Source organism: Cryptomeria japonica, chromosome 1 (genome assembly GCF_030272615.1).
Source record: "Cryptomeria japonica chromosome 1, Sugi_1.0, whole genome shotgun sequence".
NCBI classification, from domain to species: Eukaryota; Viridiplantae; Streptophyta; class Pinopsida; order Cupressales; family Cupressaceae; genus Cryptomeria; species Cryptomeria japonica.
This window is the reverse complement of record NC_081405.1, coordinates 501856402-501870803: the sequence shown is the minus strand read 5'-3', so window position 1 is coordinate 501870803 and position 14402 is coordinate 501856402. Positions and strand designations below refer to the sequence as shown.

The window sequence follows — 14402 nt, the reverse complement described above, 5'->3', positions numbered from 1 at the left end:
TGGTTGATCAAATATGATCGCAGAGATTGGAAACATAAGTAGAAAGGATGTATTTAATGTTGACGACCATTTCATTGTAGGACAAAGACAAGATCAATATGATATTGAATCAAGAAGATTTGTAATCTTCAGTTGGTGGGTAATCAGAGATAGTGTACAAGTAAAGTTACTACAAATAGTAATCTAAATGTAGAGAATAATATCTCATGATGGAAAGGGTGCATTTACTATTAGTGGAAAACAATCTGCAAGGTAGATGGAAGATCTAATTTTTCTCCACCTCGAGAAAAGTAAAATTAAGATGTATGATAGGAGATTTCTTAAGAAAAAGAACAAAATCAACATTTTGCAAGATAGGTGTAAAAGAGATCAAATATTTTGTGTATCCCAAGAAGAGAAATTAATTCAGGTATGATGAGAGATTCTTGAGATAGAGAAAGAAACTATCAAAACATGTAATGGTAGCTTATTAAAAAAGTAGTAGTGTTGAGTAGAGCAAAGAAGCATTCAATAGAAAGGGTAATTGCATAGAGTTTTGGATGCATATCTAAGAGAAGGTGTGTAACACTAAGTGCGTGTGCATAACAAAAGAGGAGAGCACACATAGAGAAGAAAAATGTAATTAGAGAAAAGAAGAGTAGAACAAAGAGAGAAGAGCAGAACATAGAAAGAGCAGCAGAGGCAAAGGTACAAAAGACAACAAAGAGTTACAAAATCTCATTTGTAATAAGGTACTTCAATTGTAACTAAAATCTATTGTATTTCACCCGAGTTGGTGCTCAAAATAGGGGTTAGTGCTCCTTTGGGTTGGCGCCCATAAACTATAGGGGTTGGTGTTCCTTTGGGTTGGTGCCCATAAACTATAGGGGTTGGTGTTCCCTTGGGTTGGTGCCCATAAACTGTAGGGGTTGGTGTTCCTTTGGGTTGGTGCCCATAAATCTCAGGGTATGGTGCTCCTTTGGATTGGTGCCCATAAAAGTTGTAATCAAAGTGTTTATATTGTGAGGTTGGATTAGAGCAGTAGGCTCTAGGAACATTTCTCATTGAGGTTTTTCCCGCCATGGGTTTTGCTCATATATCTGGTGTTATGTGTACGCCTTCTGTGTGAATGTGTTTTAATCTCTCTACATTTTAGTTATTAGTATTTGATTGATTAGAAAGTAAAATTTTAATTACCATTGATTCACCCCCCATATCAGTGGTCTATTTGTGTTCCTTCATAATCACCTTACATATCCATATTAGGGTAGCAACATTTACAATCATTTTAGATTAGTAGGTGAATTTTCTTTTATCCTTAGGGAAGAATTTTAGCAACTATTTAAGAACCTATTCTTGCTCCATATTTGGTTGTTGACAAATATGAGAAAAAAATCCTAAACTAATAAAAAAAGATTTATTTTAACAAATCTAGTCAATGGATTTGTTTGAGTGATGTTTATTTTTGTTTACTTTAGGTTGGATTAGGTTTGTTTTGTATTTGTTTTATTTTCCTCCAAGTGTAGTATGCACATTGTTGTTTTTTGTTTTGTTGATCTTGAGCTATTTTGTAGTTTGTTTTGAGAAACTTCCCATTTGTTTATTAGGTCCTTGTGGCTCCATGTCCAATGGATTGATAATGATGTTGAACACTACCGAATGCTAAGAGAGGGGGGGAGGGGAGGTGGATCAACACATACTAAAACTTGATTAGATTAAAACATCAACCATTCATCACATGTGCATGAGAGTAAATAACTTAAACAACAAATACATCCACACAAGAACACCAATATTTTTACGTGGAAAACCCAAACTAGGAAAAAGTATGGTGAGATTCAAACCAAGGTGTCACATTTTGTATAGTTTTGATGCCTCTTCTGAAATAAAAGGCTTGTACTTATTTTGTAAGGTTTGTCCTTCAATTTATTACCATAGTTTAAATCTCCGCTATTGTAAACATGCTCATGCCTCAAAATCAATAAATATTTTACCTTGATTTCATCTCCTCTCTCCTTATGCATGTCGTGTAATCTCTTCTTACCTTCATATGTGAATGGATTTATTACTTGTTTAGATATATGTTGTGTACAAAATCATTTACAAGAATCATCTATGGATATTCTCTCCCCCTTTAGTGAGTGTTGAATCCCTTCTTTGTAAAAGCTACTAAATAGAGATTTGTGTGACATTTTTAGTCCTCTGTGCTACTATGGGCAATGAGGAAACTCATCAAAATCTTGGTGCATCACCTTCTTTTCTTTTTCTCATTCCTTCCACCCCTTTTCTTTAGAAAATAATAGAATAGAATTATTTGTAGGTTTAATCTATGCTAGGTTGTATCAACAATCATCTAGATTTAGAAAAGAATCAAACCTCCAAATTGTTTGGAGTTTTCATTCTTTTCTAAATTTATTATTAAATATTTTGTTAAAAGTCTTCTATAATTTATCATAAAATTTAACATATAGAACAATTTCAATGCAAAATTTTTGGAAAAAGAACAACACTATATATATATATATATATAAAACTTCAAATTTGGATTTCATATTTTATGTTTTATTTATTTAAAAGAAATTCTCCTTATTTTTTACTACAATCATTAATAATAGAAAATAGTTTAAAACATGTCATTATTGTCATTTAGATGTGACATCAAATAGTATTATTTTTTTCAAAAAGTAAAATTTAAATGTAAATCTATAGCTAAATTTAAAAATGAAATAATCCATCTTATAAAATAAAATTATTTTCAAGTTAATTGAAAAAATATTTAAGTAAATATAAATAAAAAAAATCTTAAATGGTTTTGAAGGAAAATAGAAGAATTGTGTATATAAATAAAAAATGACTATGAATAAATAAATAAAATTAGGTAGAATAAAAAATTTCAAATATATTTGAGAAAACAATTGCATAAAAAATTAAGTAGTCATTTTTATGTAAATATTTTATTTAAAAATAATTGAGAAAAATGGATGTCTAATGATACATTAAAATGAAAAACTCTTTCAAAAGCTCCTTAAAATTATTTCTTATTTCTAATTTTTTTCTTTCAAGTTCTATATGTTCATGTGCAACTTTGGATTTTAAATTAATTTGCGTTGCTCACATTTAGTTTTCCATATTTCAAAATCAGTCTGTTTATTATAAATATTTATTATTAAGAAAGGTAATTTTTACTTTTTGTACCCTCCAATATATTATTCAAAGTATATTGCACCTTCTTTTGGTGCAAATGCTAATAGATTACTCTTTTCTTAATGCAATTTTGAAACACATATGAACCTTTTTTTATCCACTTTAATAATAGATTTACCTCCTTATAATGACACCACAACATAAATTGTTTCTTTTTATTATTTAAATGTGAATTTGGCCCTCTACCTATACACATTTTTAGAAATAAATCACCACACAAAAAGTTTCCTTGACTTTCACATCATCGAATTGTTGTAATCTTTTATTAGCCTTCAAATGCTTGTACTAGGTTCCTTAGAATAATTTCCTCATAAATTTGTTGACTAAAACTTTCGGCACAACTTCTCCTTAGGCATGGTTGAAAGAATTTTTGTATCTTGTCCTAAGTTATCCTTGATTAAACAATTAATATAGTCAGCCTATTTTTTTAAGATTCACATAAAGTAAACTATACTAGTAACACTGCTAATTAAACTAATTCAATCATTTATTACTATACATTATTGTAAATATATATATTAGCAATACACAATTCTAATGTAAATATATATATTAGCAATACACAGTTCTTTTTTTCTATTATTTTAATTAATAATATTCAAAAATATTTTTTCTTTATTATTTAAATCATACAAATATAAACTTAGTCTTTAGTAATTAAACATCAATATAGCCAGTGTCAATTTTTTTTTAGATTCACAAGAGAGTATATCATACTTGGTAATTACAGTCAATATAGCATGAATTTGTAAATAATTGTTTTTAGTCTGTTAAAGTTAGTTAATTTAATTTATTTTAGATTGATTTGATTTACTTTGTGCACATTATATATATATATATATATATATAGTATAGTAGAACAACTATACTCTTCAAGCTGATTTGTATATTGGCACACAAATGTATGTGTTAAAAATCAGAATGCAGCATTTATAGCTTGTAAGTTTTTTTTATATTGAACAAAGCAAATTTACAAAGAATATATAAGCTACCAGTAGATATCTGCAGAGAATTAAAATACAAACTCTCAAAGATGACTAACTTCACAAATTTCTTATATTTTTTAATCATTTAGTTGTGACAAAACCTCAATTGTTGTTTTCAGATTATGTCTGCAAATTGGTCATTCCATTTGTGGATTTTGTACATTCGTTAATGTAGCAATTTCCATGTACTAATTTAGATTGACTTTTAAAACATTTTTAACCCTTTTACTTTCCTACAAGATAGCTCCTCAGATTAATGTTGACCATAAACAGACAAAAGGTTCAATGCTTGTTTGTCTTTCTCAACGATACAAGCATTGTCCATCATCTCCTCGCTGTAGCTAACCAAAAGATCAACTTCAGATCTTAGAAAGGGAAATAGGAAAATCCCAGCTAGTAGAGAAGAGACAAAGTACAAAAGTGCAGGTTTTGCTGCTCTAGATAGTTCCTCAGATTAATGGTGACTATGAACAGACAAAAAGTTCAATGCTCATTTGTCTTTCTCAATGTTACCAGCATTATCTATCATCTCCTCGCTGTAGCTAACCAAAAGATCAACTTCAGATCTTAGAAAGGAAATTAGGAAAATTCCAGCTAGTTGAGAAGGGACAAGGTACAGAAGTGCAGGTTGTGCTGCCCCAGAAACTCCATTTGCCACTGCAAAAGAACAAGATGATAAGAATACGAATGTTATCATAAATCTAAATAATGACCATTCAAGCAAGTTTTTAACATGGACTCACATTGATAATAAATGACAGAGTATTAGAATGTCACAACACAAACATGTGTACGTCAAAATATAATGTTAATCTGCTTCTTTACAAACTTAATAAACATGGTCATTCAATTTAACTGTTGTGATTCAGCCTAATTGTCAAAATATCACCAGAATTAAATACACTGGAATAAAGAAAAAGGAAAGAGGTCTATCTAAATAATGACCTAGCAAGCCAATCAAACAAAATTTTACCATAAATTCACATTGATAATAATAAAGTGACAGAGAATTAGAATGTGAATACACAAACATTTATACATCAAAATATAATGTAAATCTACTTCTTTACCAATTCAATTAACATGGTCATTCATTTAACTGTTTAGATTTAGCCTAACTAGGCAAAATGCCAATAAAATAAAAATAAATTGGAATTTATATTTTTAAAAAGGCATTGGGTATGATTATATCTATAGGCTTGACCTAATTGGGAAATTTTTATTTTTTTGCTAAGCAATAATTTAACTTCTAAAACCATAGATTATTTTTAATATTGTTTAATCTATTAGAGGGTTATTATTTCATATTTAGATTCATTGAAAAGGAATTTACACAAAAATATGACACCATATGTTGAAATTATTTTTCAAGAAAGCATTTTACCCCAAGTTACATAGGGGTGTGTCCCCACCAAACCTTAGGTCCCTTCCCATATGGTGTCCTTGGGACACATAAATGACATGAGACATTCCTTGACCATCCCATATCCCTAAGTTTCTATGGATGCATCTCTAAAGGAGGTTCTAAAATCAAATACATCTAGCCATCCTTTAGACAGCTGAGAACGTCTGTTACGTTCCCCTTTTTTAACTTAAATTTCTCTTTAAAAGGGTGTTTGGATCAACAAACTCAGGCAACACATTGAGATGTAAGATGTTGACCCTAAAGATGTTAGATAAATTGATGATGACATATGGTAAGGATTGGTTAGGGTCTCATTGAATGACTCATAACTTGATATAGTTGGAGCACCCAAGAGAATAACTTGCAAACCAAAAGAAACCTTCGTGACAACAAAGAGAAGCAAGACTCGCGATGCTATTTCACTAAATGTGAACATATGAATTGAGATAAATACAAATGTACAAACACCTTGAATATATAACGGTGTGATGAGGTAGAGCTACAGCCAGCTAACTACTTACAACAAAAATTAAATGCACTATGAACAATATTAAATATTATGTGACATATCTAATATTGAGATATGTTGGGCACCTAGGTAAACTTAAGTGTATGTGAGTATAATAACATCACAATCACACCAACATCTCCTCCCTTAAGTGCAACTTAAGGAGTGAAATTATTATGCAACATGAGATGCAAGATGGGTCCTAACAAGAAGGCCATGTTAGGTACCCATGTACAACTACAATGCAATGCAATCTTTCACAAACAAAGAAAAGGAGAAAAACCCAATGGTAGAAAACTCCTCTCCAAAAGAGAGAACATGAAGGACTAAGAAGTCTCCAAAACAATGTTAAAAAAACAAGAACACAAAGAACACTAAAGCATGAAGAAGCTATAGTCAACTATTGAAATAAGACTGATATAGTGTTGTAATTGAAGTACCCTCTCTGAAACAAGATGATGATCAGTATCAAGAAGACAACAATTTGCATGAGTGCCCCAAACGACACTACTTGAACAATGATCAAATGGCAACAATTGCAAAACATCTATCAATCTAATTGAAAATACAAATGGCACATAAATTTGCAGGAGTGACCCCAACGGCACTACTCAACCAATGAAGTTGCCTGAGTGATCTCATCATCATTACTCAACCAATGTAAGTTGAAAATATAGGTGCAATAGTCTGAAGAACCAAGATCAACATGAGGATAGAACATTACCTATACAAAATAGAAATGCAAGAGTGTCGCATAACTCACTCCAAGCGAAAACCAAGGAAGCATTAGCACGAACAGTATAATAGCCCCCATAATGCTGGCTAGAGAGGGTCATGAAAGGTCCACTAAAACTGTGTGTCATCAAGCAATGCATGTCGGAGAAGATACAACATCTGAAGTGACCAAAAGAGTACTTGCAATTGAAAAAAGGGTGTGTGCACCAAGACTACAGACACGCATGAAGCAAAAATCCTTGAGATCCTATTGTTGTTGTGGAGGGATGCTCACTTGACAAAAAAAAAGGCACTACACAAACCCTCATGGCACTTTATAGTGTGAGCACAATAATATGGCACAACATTTGTGCAAAATCCCCAAAATAAATGAACAAGATGTGGCACTTTGTCTCAATATGTCTAACAAAGGAAGTGATTACTGTTAGATTCAATGACAGTCCCAAAGACACTGAGAGAGGGGGGGGGGGGGGCGGTGAATTAGTGTCTAACCGGTTTGCAGAATATTTAAACTTATTAATAACTTTGCATCCCAAAACAGTGTACCAGTAAATAAGAATTATTGCAATAAACATAAATAATAGAGACGACATAGAAACACACCATAACACAAGATATTTAACGAGGAAACCCGGTGTGGGAAAAACCTCGGTGGGATTTGTGACCCACAATATTTATTCACTGGCCAATGAATAAATACTACTTACAATGAGGGGCCTACACATGCAGGGAGGCCAACAGCCTAGAGCTCACTGCTCAATAAAGAGTCACACTGACTACAAAATGGATTATCAAATCCAATACAATGTACTGCTCAAAACAACATCTCTCATGCCAGGTTCAGTACCGATTTAAGCTCTGTCAATAACCAAAACCTTCGCTGTCAACTATATCACCTTATACAAAATTGTCTCATCACACATCTCTCAAAATGTCTTATAAGATCTCATACATATATGAGTCTTTTACAATATACCATGTTGGTTTTACAAAAGATAATTTCATTACAAAACAATTCATATAAACAAAACTTTTAACCCATGTCGACTGGAGTACCGGTATGCATTGTTGCCGATGTAATCTGAATGCTGGTGAAGTGCCTTCCGGTGTCTGCCGGTGTATGAAGTTTGTGATGTCTGGCATGTAAAAACCAATTGCCAGTGACTTTCTAGTTGGTTGCCATCAATGACAACATCAACTATTCTCATAAGAGTGTAGAATGCCAACAATCTCCCCCTTTGGCATTGATGGCAACACTCATGAGAAAAATCCAAAATTGTTATCCAAAAGCTGAAATCCAAAAACATGTGCTCCCCCTGAGCATGTGATCTCCTCTATACATGCATTTTTCTCTCCACTGCTCCCCCTTTGACATCAATGACAAAAGATGTCATAAATAATCAAAAGAGTACAAAAATGCTACCTCAAGGTTTGTAACCGATTGGTTACAATTTGAAAGATGTCCGCCAAAATCATATTCAGACTCTGCATAAATTTATTGCTGTCATCTAAAGTTGCCTCAGTCTGCTGGATTATATCGGTGAAATAGTGCATTTGCTGCTCCGGTGATCGTTTTCCTTGTACTGTTGCCTTAGATAATTCAGCTCTCTGAGTAATCAGATTATCCAGCCTCGGACCAAGTTTATCTTTTAGTTCCCGGGCATTAGACTTTATTCTTGCCTTCTCTTTCTCAAGTTTTTCTAACTTCTCCTGAAAAACTGCCATTTCCTGCTCAAAAACTGATATAAGTCCGGATGAACCTATAATATTATCCGCAATGTCATCAATTTCCTTATGTGTCTTCTTGATCTCCTTATCAATGTCCTCAGTCAAACAATGAGGTTTAAATGCTTCCCTATATAGCTCCTTATACTCCAAAATTGTAGAATTGAGTACCAGTAAAAGTGTATCCACATGATCGGTACATTTCTTTATGGTGTTTTCAAAGAATGTGTTTTTCTCTTTTTCAACTCTCTCCTATATGATATCCTCATTCACCTTGTCTATAGTTATAACATTATCAGAAATGAATTTGGACAATGTGTCCAATTTACCTAAAGAATCCTTAATGTGATCTATTTGACATGTAGGTGCAATCATTTTTAGAATAGGTAAAGTGTTATCAATTGCCTTAAAAGCCAATGTATTGCAATCAATTATCCTCTTAATGGAATCCAAAAGTACCTCTGTGATATTGGTAGGTCTGAATTCACCTGTAGATGTACTTGGTTCTGTTGTAGGTTTCTTCTCAACAGATGTTTGACCAATCACCTTAACTATATCCTCTTTACTTCCATCAGATGTATCCATTTTGCTTTTATTTTCCTCCGGTGGATCTGTCTGTGTTTGCACCTCAACCTTTAATGGTTTCTCAGATTGTTTCAGATGTCTCTATAACTGACGGTTTCTCAGTCTCAACATGAACCTCTGCCTCTATTTGTTTCTCTAAAAGTTCTACTGCCGGATTCTCAGTCTTCGGTGGCCCTGTGCTAGTACCTTTGTCTTCTGTAGGTTTTTCAGTCTCTATCGGTTGCTCTGTTTTGATTGGTATCTCAGTTTCCTGAGAGTCAACTATTTGTGCCGGTTTCTCTGAAATCTTGCTATTATCAACATTATCTACCTTAACCTCTGAAGTATCTTTATCCACAACAATGTTTACCTCTTGAGTATCCACATTCATTGTAAAGAGTATCTCCGACTCAAGGTTACTATCATCATGTGTTATACCTTCAATATCAATAACTAGTGGATCTTTTGTGTGTACCGGTGGTGTATCCAAAGGAGGCGGTGGAAGATTATCTGTAACCTTTATGTTTGGAATACCACCAACTTTGCCTTTACCCTTGTCCTTGTCTTTCTGATATACTTTGAATGTCTTTTTAGGTCTGCTCTTTTCCTCTTGCTTTTCCTTCTCTACAAAGAATATATCCCATTTATCTGTAGTCTAATCTGCAATCTCTTTCAATTTCTTCTTTGGAGTTTACCGGATGTGCAGCTAAGAGTGCTTCAACTTTCAATTTCTTATCCAATTCCATTACAGATAGTCTTTTTGCTTCTAGTCTCATGTATAGATCATTTGGAATCTCATCAATCACTTCTATCAACACTTTCTTGTAAATGTCTAAGTGCAAAATAATACTTTCTTCAATTGTGCCTTTGTCAGAATCATTAGAAGAAATATACCATTTATTCACATTAGACAAATTTCCTTCCTCTTTTATCTCATTCAATAAATCATCTAATGTGGGGGTAACCGGTGTCTGTTTCTTCTTAGGTGTAAGCTTCTTCTTCGGTTCCCTAACTGCCTGCTGTTTCTTCCTTAGTGTCCTGGTTTTCTTAGGTGAAGGAGAGGGTACCGGTGAGGGTTTTCTCTTCCTTTCTACTCTTTTAAACTCAACAGCCTTACCACTGTCAGTATCGGAAGATGTTACAACTGGTGAAACATGTGCTTCAGGTTGTAGTCCTTCAAGTTCACTGGCAGATATACCACTAATGTTCATGATATTTTCTTTGATTTCCTTGACCTTCTTGGAGGCATCTCTAATAAATTGTTCTCTTCTCTTTGTCCTTTTCTGCATAGATACATTGCTCTCTATGGTTTCTGCATTTCCAATGAATTTCTCAGAGGGCTCTCTTGGTGCATCAAGTAGAGCTTTAGCATAAGTTTCCAAAATAGATAAGTCTACCTCATATCCCATCTCCATAACCCAAATAGTTCTAGGACTTGTTGCTTCCATCCAAGTTTCATCTCTCTTAATCACAAAACAGATTTCCTTGTATTTATCAACCATGCTCTGCGGTAGTCTCTCCCTTGCTCCCATCTTAGATTGGAATGTCTTGAAATAGTCTGTAATGTTATTAATACTGTCAGTGCCCATACCGGTGAAAGCATCTTGTATCTGTCTTCCTATCGGAATGTCATAACCAAAATCCTTGTGACCTATGCCGGGTATTTCCTTGGTAAAGTATAGCATTAGGCATACTAGAAGATTACCAAAATGAAAAGTACCTTTCTTGTCTCCCTTAATCTTCTTTAGGTTGTCAATTAATTCATCCTTTAGCCATTCACACACATCAATCTTAGCATTATTGTTCACCATTTCATATGCACTGTGAATACAAAGGCTAGAAACAGAGTTTAGTCTATTTGCATGAGTAGCTTTATAACCTAGTACCATACTCACATATCTCACATTGATATCCTTAACATCATTCACTCTAAGTGACCTGTTATCAGATGTTGCTCCGGTTAAATCCATAACTCCTCTGTTAGGAATCTTCTTGGTTTTATCAGGTCTACTACCGGTTGAAGGTAAACCAGTAACTGCCTTAATTGCATCCTTGGTTATTTTGCAAACTGATTCTAACCACATGAATTCTCCATGGACTATGCTTAATACAAGTTTGACAACTTCCTTTGGAAATTTGGGAATGTTCAGAATCTCTACAAAACCTAAATTTTCCACAACCTTATGTTCAGGTTTAATCACTCCGTTTTCATCAGTAATAACTTCATTGAATATCTTCTTCAAGTACTCAGTCCCTAGGTTTTCTATGTTGCAATGTATGTAAATTCTAGGGTCTTCTGCAAATGCTACACCCTTTGGTATTTTCGAAAAAGCTCCTACAAAGTCATCTTGTTTCGCAATCTCGAGGATAATCTTGAATACGGGTCTAGGGCGTTTAACATTTTCCACAATGGTAGGGTTCGAAATAAACTCTGGAACGGAAGATGAGGAAGCCATTTCAAAGAAAAATACCTCTAAATCGAAATTCTGAATGCTTGAAAATCACTTCGCAGCTTCGCCTTAGAATGCCTTTGCTCAATTTCGCACTCTCTGATCGTTTGAATGCTCGGTGAGTTTGAAATGAGGGTTTCCCGGTGCTTTATAGCCAAAAAAGGTTCTTTAAACTGCATTAAATGCTCGCCGGTTAAGTGAAAACTTTACACATCCGTCAGTAAAGAAGAAATGTATCTTACCATCAACTAAGGGTAGAATGCATGATTTTTAACTTACTGCAATACCCCCTAAGGATTATTCCTCAGTTAGATGAAGAATCTCCTGCCGGTGGAGGATTACTCTGTTCTACCGGTGCAGAGATAGTTTCATCAGTTCTCTAATCACTCTTCTTAATCCATTGTTTTGAAAATTCTTGCTTAACTTCGTCTACCTTTTCTTTGCCCTTCAAAGTAGATCCTTTGTTGTTTGCCGGTGCATTCTTGCTTCTACAAAATTTAGCAATGTGTCCAATCTTGTTACATGCATAACAAGTTACATTATTCCTCTTAATAGCCTTTCCATATCCTTGACCGGTTTGTGATCTGCATTGATTAGATAAATGCCCAAATCTTCCACAAACATAGCATTTCACATTCATTCTACAATTTTCTGAATTATCACCAACTTTGTTGCATTTGGAACATTTACCGGTGGGTGAGTTTATATTCTGATTATTTCTAAATCTACACTGATTTTCTCTATGACCATATTTGTTGCAATTAAAACATTTGCCATTAAATTTATAAACATTAGGTTGTCTTACCGGTTTGTTCTGATCTTGATTGTTTGCAGTACCGGAACTTTCTCCATGTTCAAATCCAAGTCCATTAGTATCTCCATCGGGTTTCTGTCTTTTAAGCATGTCATCAAGTTCTTCTAAACTTTTCTTGAATTTGTCTTTGTGTTTATTTGCAGTAGCCAACTCATTTTCCAGAATTCCAACTTGTCTCACAAGCTTAGCTTTATCATGTTGCATGTGAATCAAATCTGTCTTTAGCATATCATTTTCATGACCAAGTCTCAGATTTTCATTTCCAAGATCATTAAGTATCCTAGTCAAGTCTTCTTCATTCTTCTTCCTGTCTTCAATATCTTTACATAACCTCATAGTCATATCTTGCATTTCATTCTTCATGTTACTGTTCTCGTCTCAACTTGTTTGCAATGTCTCTAAGAGTTTCTTTTTCATCATCATCATTCTGCATCTTCTCATGAAGTTATTTTCTTTTATTTTGTGCTATAACAAAATTCTCCTGAAGTCCTTTAATGAATTCCTGTGTAATCCTCAGATCATCTTCAAGTTTGATAATCTTCAATTTTTCTGCATCAAAATCTTCAAGAGCTCCTTCCAACTGTTTTCTTAAGTTCTCCATCTATACCGGTGTCATAATTTTCCTCAAGCTGTTAGGCTTTTGAAAATAGAGGACCAGGCTCTGATAACAATTGTTAGATTCAATGACAGTCCCAAAGACACTGAGAGGGGGGGGGGGGGGGTGAATCAGTGTCTAACCAGTTTGCAGAATATTTAAACTTATTAATAACTTTGCATACTAAAACAGTGTACCGGTAAATAAGAATTATTGCAATAAACAGAAATAATAGAGACAACATAGAAACACACCATAACACAAAATATTTAACAAGGAAACCCGGTGTGGGAAAAACCTCGGTGGGATTTGTGACCCACAATATTTATTCACCGGCCAATGAATAAATACTACTTACAATGAGGGGCCTGCACATGTAGGGAGGCCAACAGCCTAGAGCTCATTGCTCAATAAAGAGTCACACTGACTACAAAATGGATTATCAAATCCAATACAATGTACTGCTCAAAACAACATCTCTCATGCCAGGTTCAGTACCGGTTTAAGCTCTGTCAATAACCAAAACCTTCGCTGTCAACTATATCACCTTATACAAAATTGTCTCATCACACATCTCTCAAAATGTCTTATAAGATCTCATACATATATGAGTCTTTTACAATATACCATGTCGGCTTTACAAAAGATAATTTCATTACAAAACAATTCATATAAACAAAACTTTTATCCCATGTCGGTTGGAGTACCAGTATGCATTGTTGTCGATGTAATCTGAATGCCGGTGAAGTGCCTGCCGGTGCCGGTGTCTGCCAATGTATGAAGTTTGTGATGCCGGGCATGTAAAAACCAATTGCCGGTGACTTGCCAGTTGGTTGCCATCAATGACAACATCAACTATTCTCATAAGAGTGTAGAATGCCAACACTTACAAAAGGTGACCAAATGATCCAAAAGGACAAAAAAAATGTATATACATATGAAGCAGCCATAGACAAGCTAACCCACACAAATAGAATGACTCCAAGTGCCAAAACAACCAAGCAATTAACCAGAGTGTCAAAACACAAAATCTAGAATTAATTGTTCCTGGAGCAAAATTCTGAAAAATGTGCATGATTGAAAATGCTCTGAAAGACCTCTCCAACACAACAAGAATAGTGAGAAACAAAGAAATTGGTTAAATTTTATGAGCTCGGAAGCCCAAGATGCATTACTAACTTTGACATGCTACGAAATGCACCAACAACAACATTAAAAAATACCTGCACCATTGGATAATACATTGAACCACCTTTTCAACGATATCTCGTTTGCCAAAAACTAACGTTGTATGACGAAGTTATGGCTAGTTGAAGAAAATCGCCTACATAAAGCCTAAAAGTGATCAAGAAAGGGCCCACCCTACTTTAGCACCCTTGCTAGGATTCTGGTCACCCATGTGACCTAGCGCTTGATAGTTAAAAAAAAGGAGCTATT

At 34.1% G+C, this 14402-nt stretch overlaps 1 protein-coding gene across 2 annotated transcripts in view; it reads right to left on the bottom strand.

Moving 5' to 3' along the window:
* Positions 1-4217: 4217 nt before the first annotated feature.
* LOC131078165 (signal peptide peptidase 2) overlaps positions 4218-14402 on the bottom strand; it is a 194218-nt gene continuing 184033 nt past the window's right edge. For both annotated transcript variants that reach the window (XM_058015837.2, XM_058015838.2), the window contains exon 9: positions 4218-4826. In XM_058015837.2, coding sequence (XP_057871820.1) covers positions 4660-4826 — 167 coding nt within the window. In that variant the 3' untranslated portion in view covers positions 4218-4659. The remainder of the gene's footprint in view (positions 4827-14402) is intronic.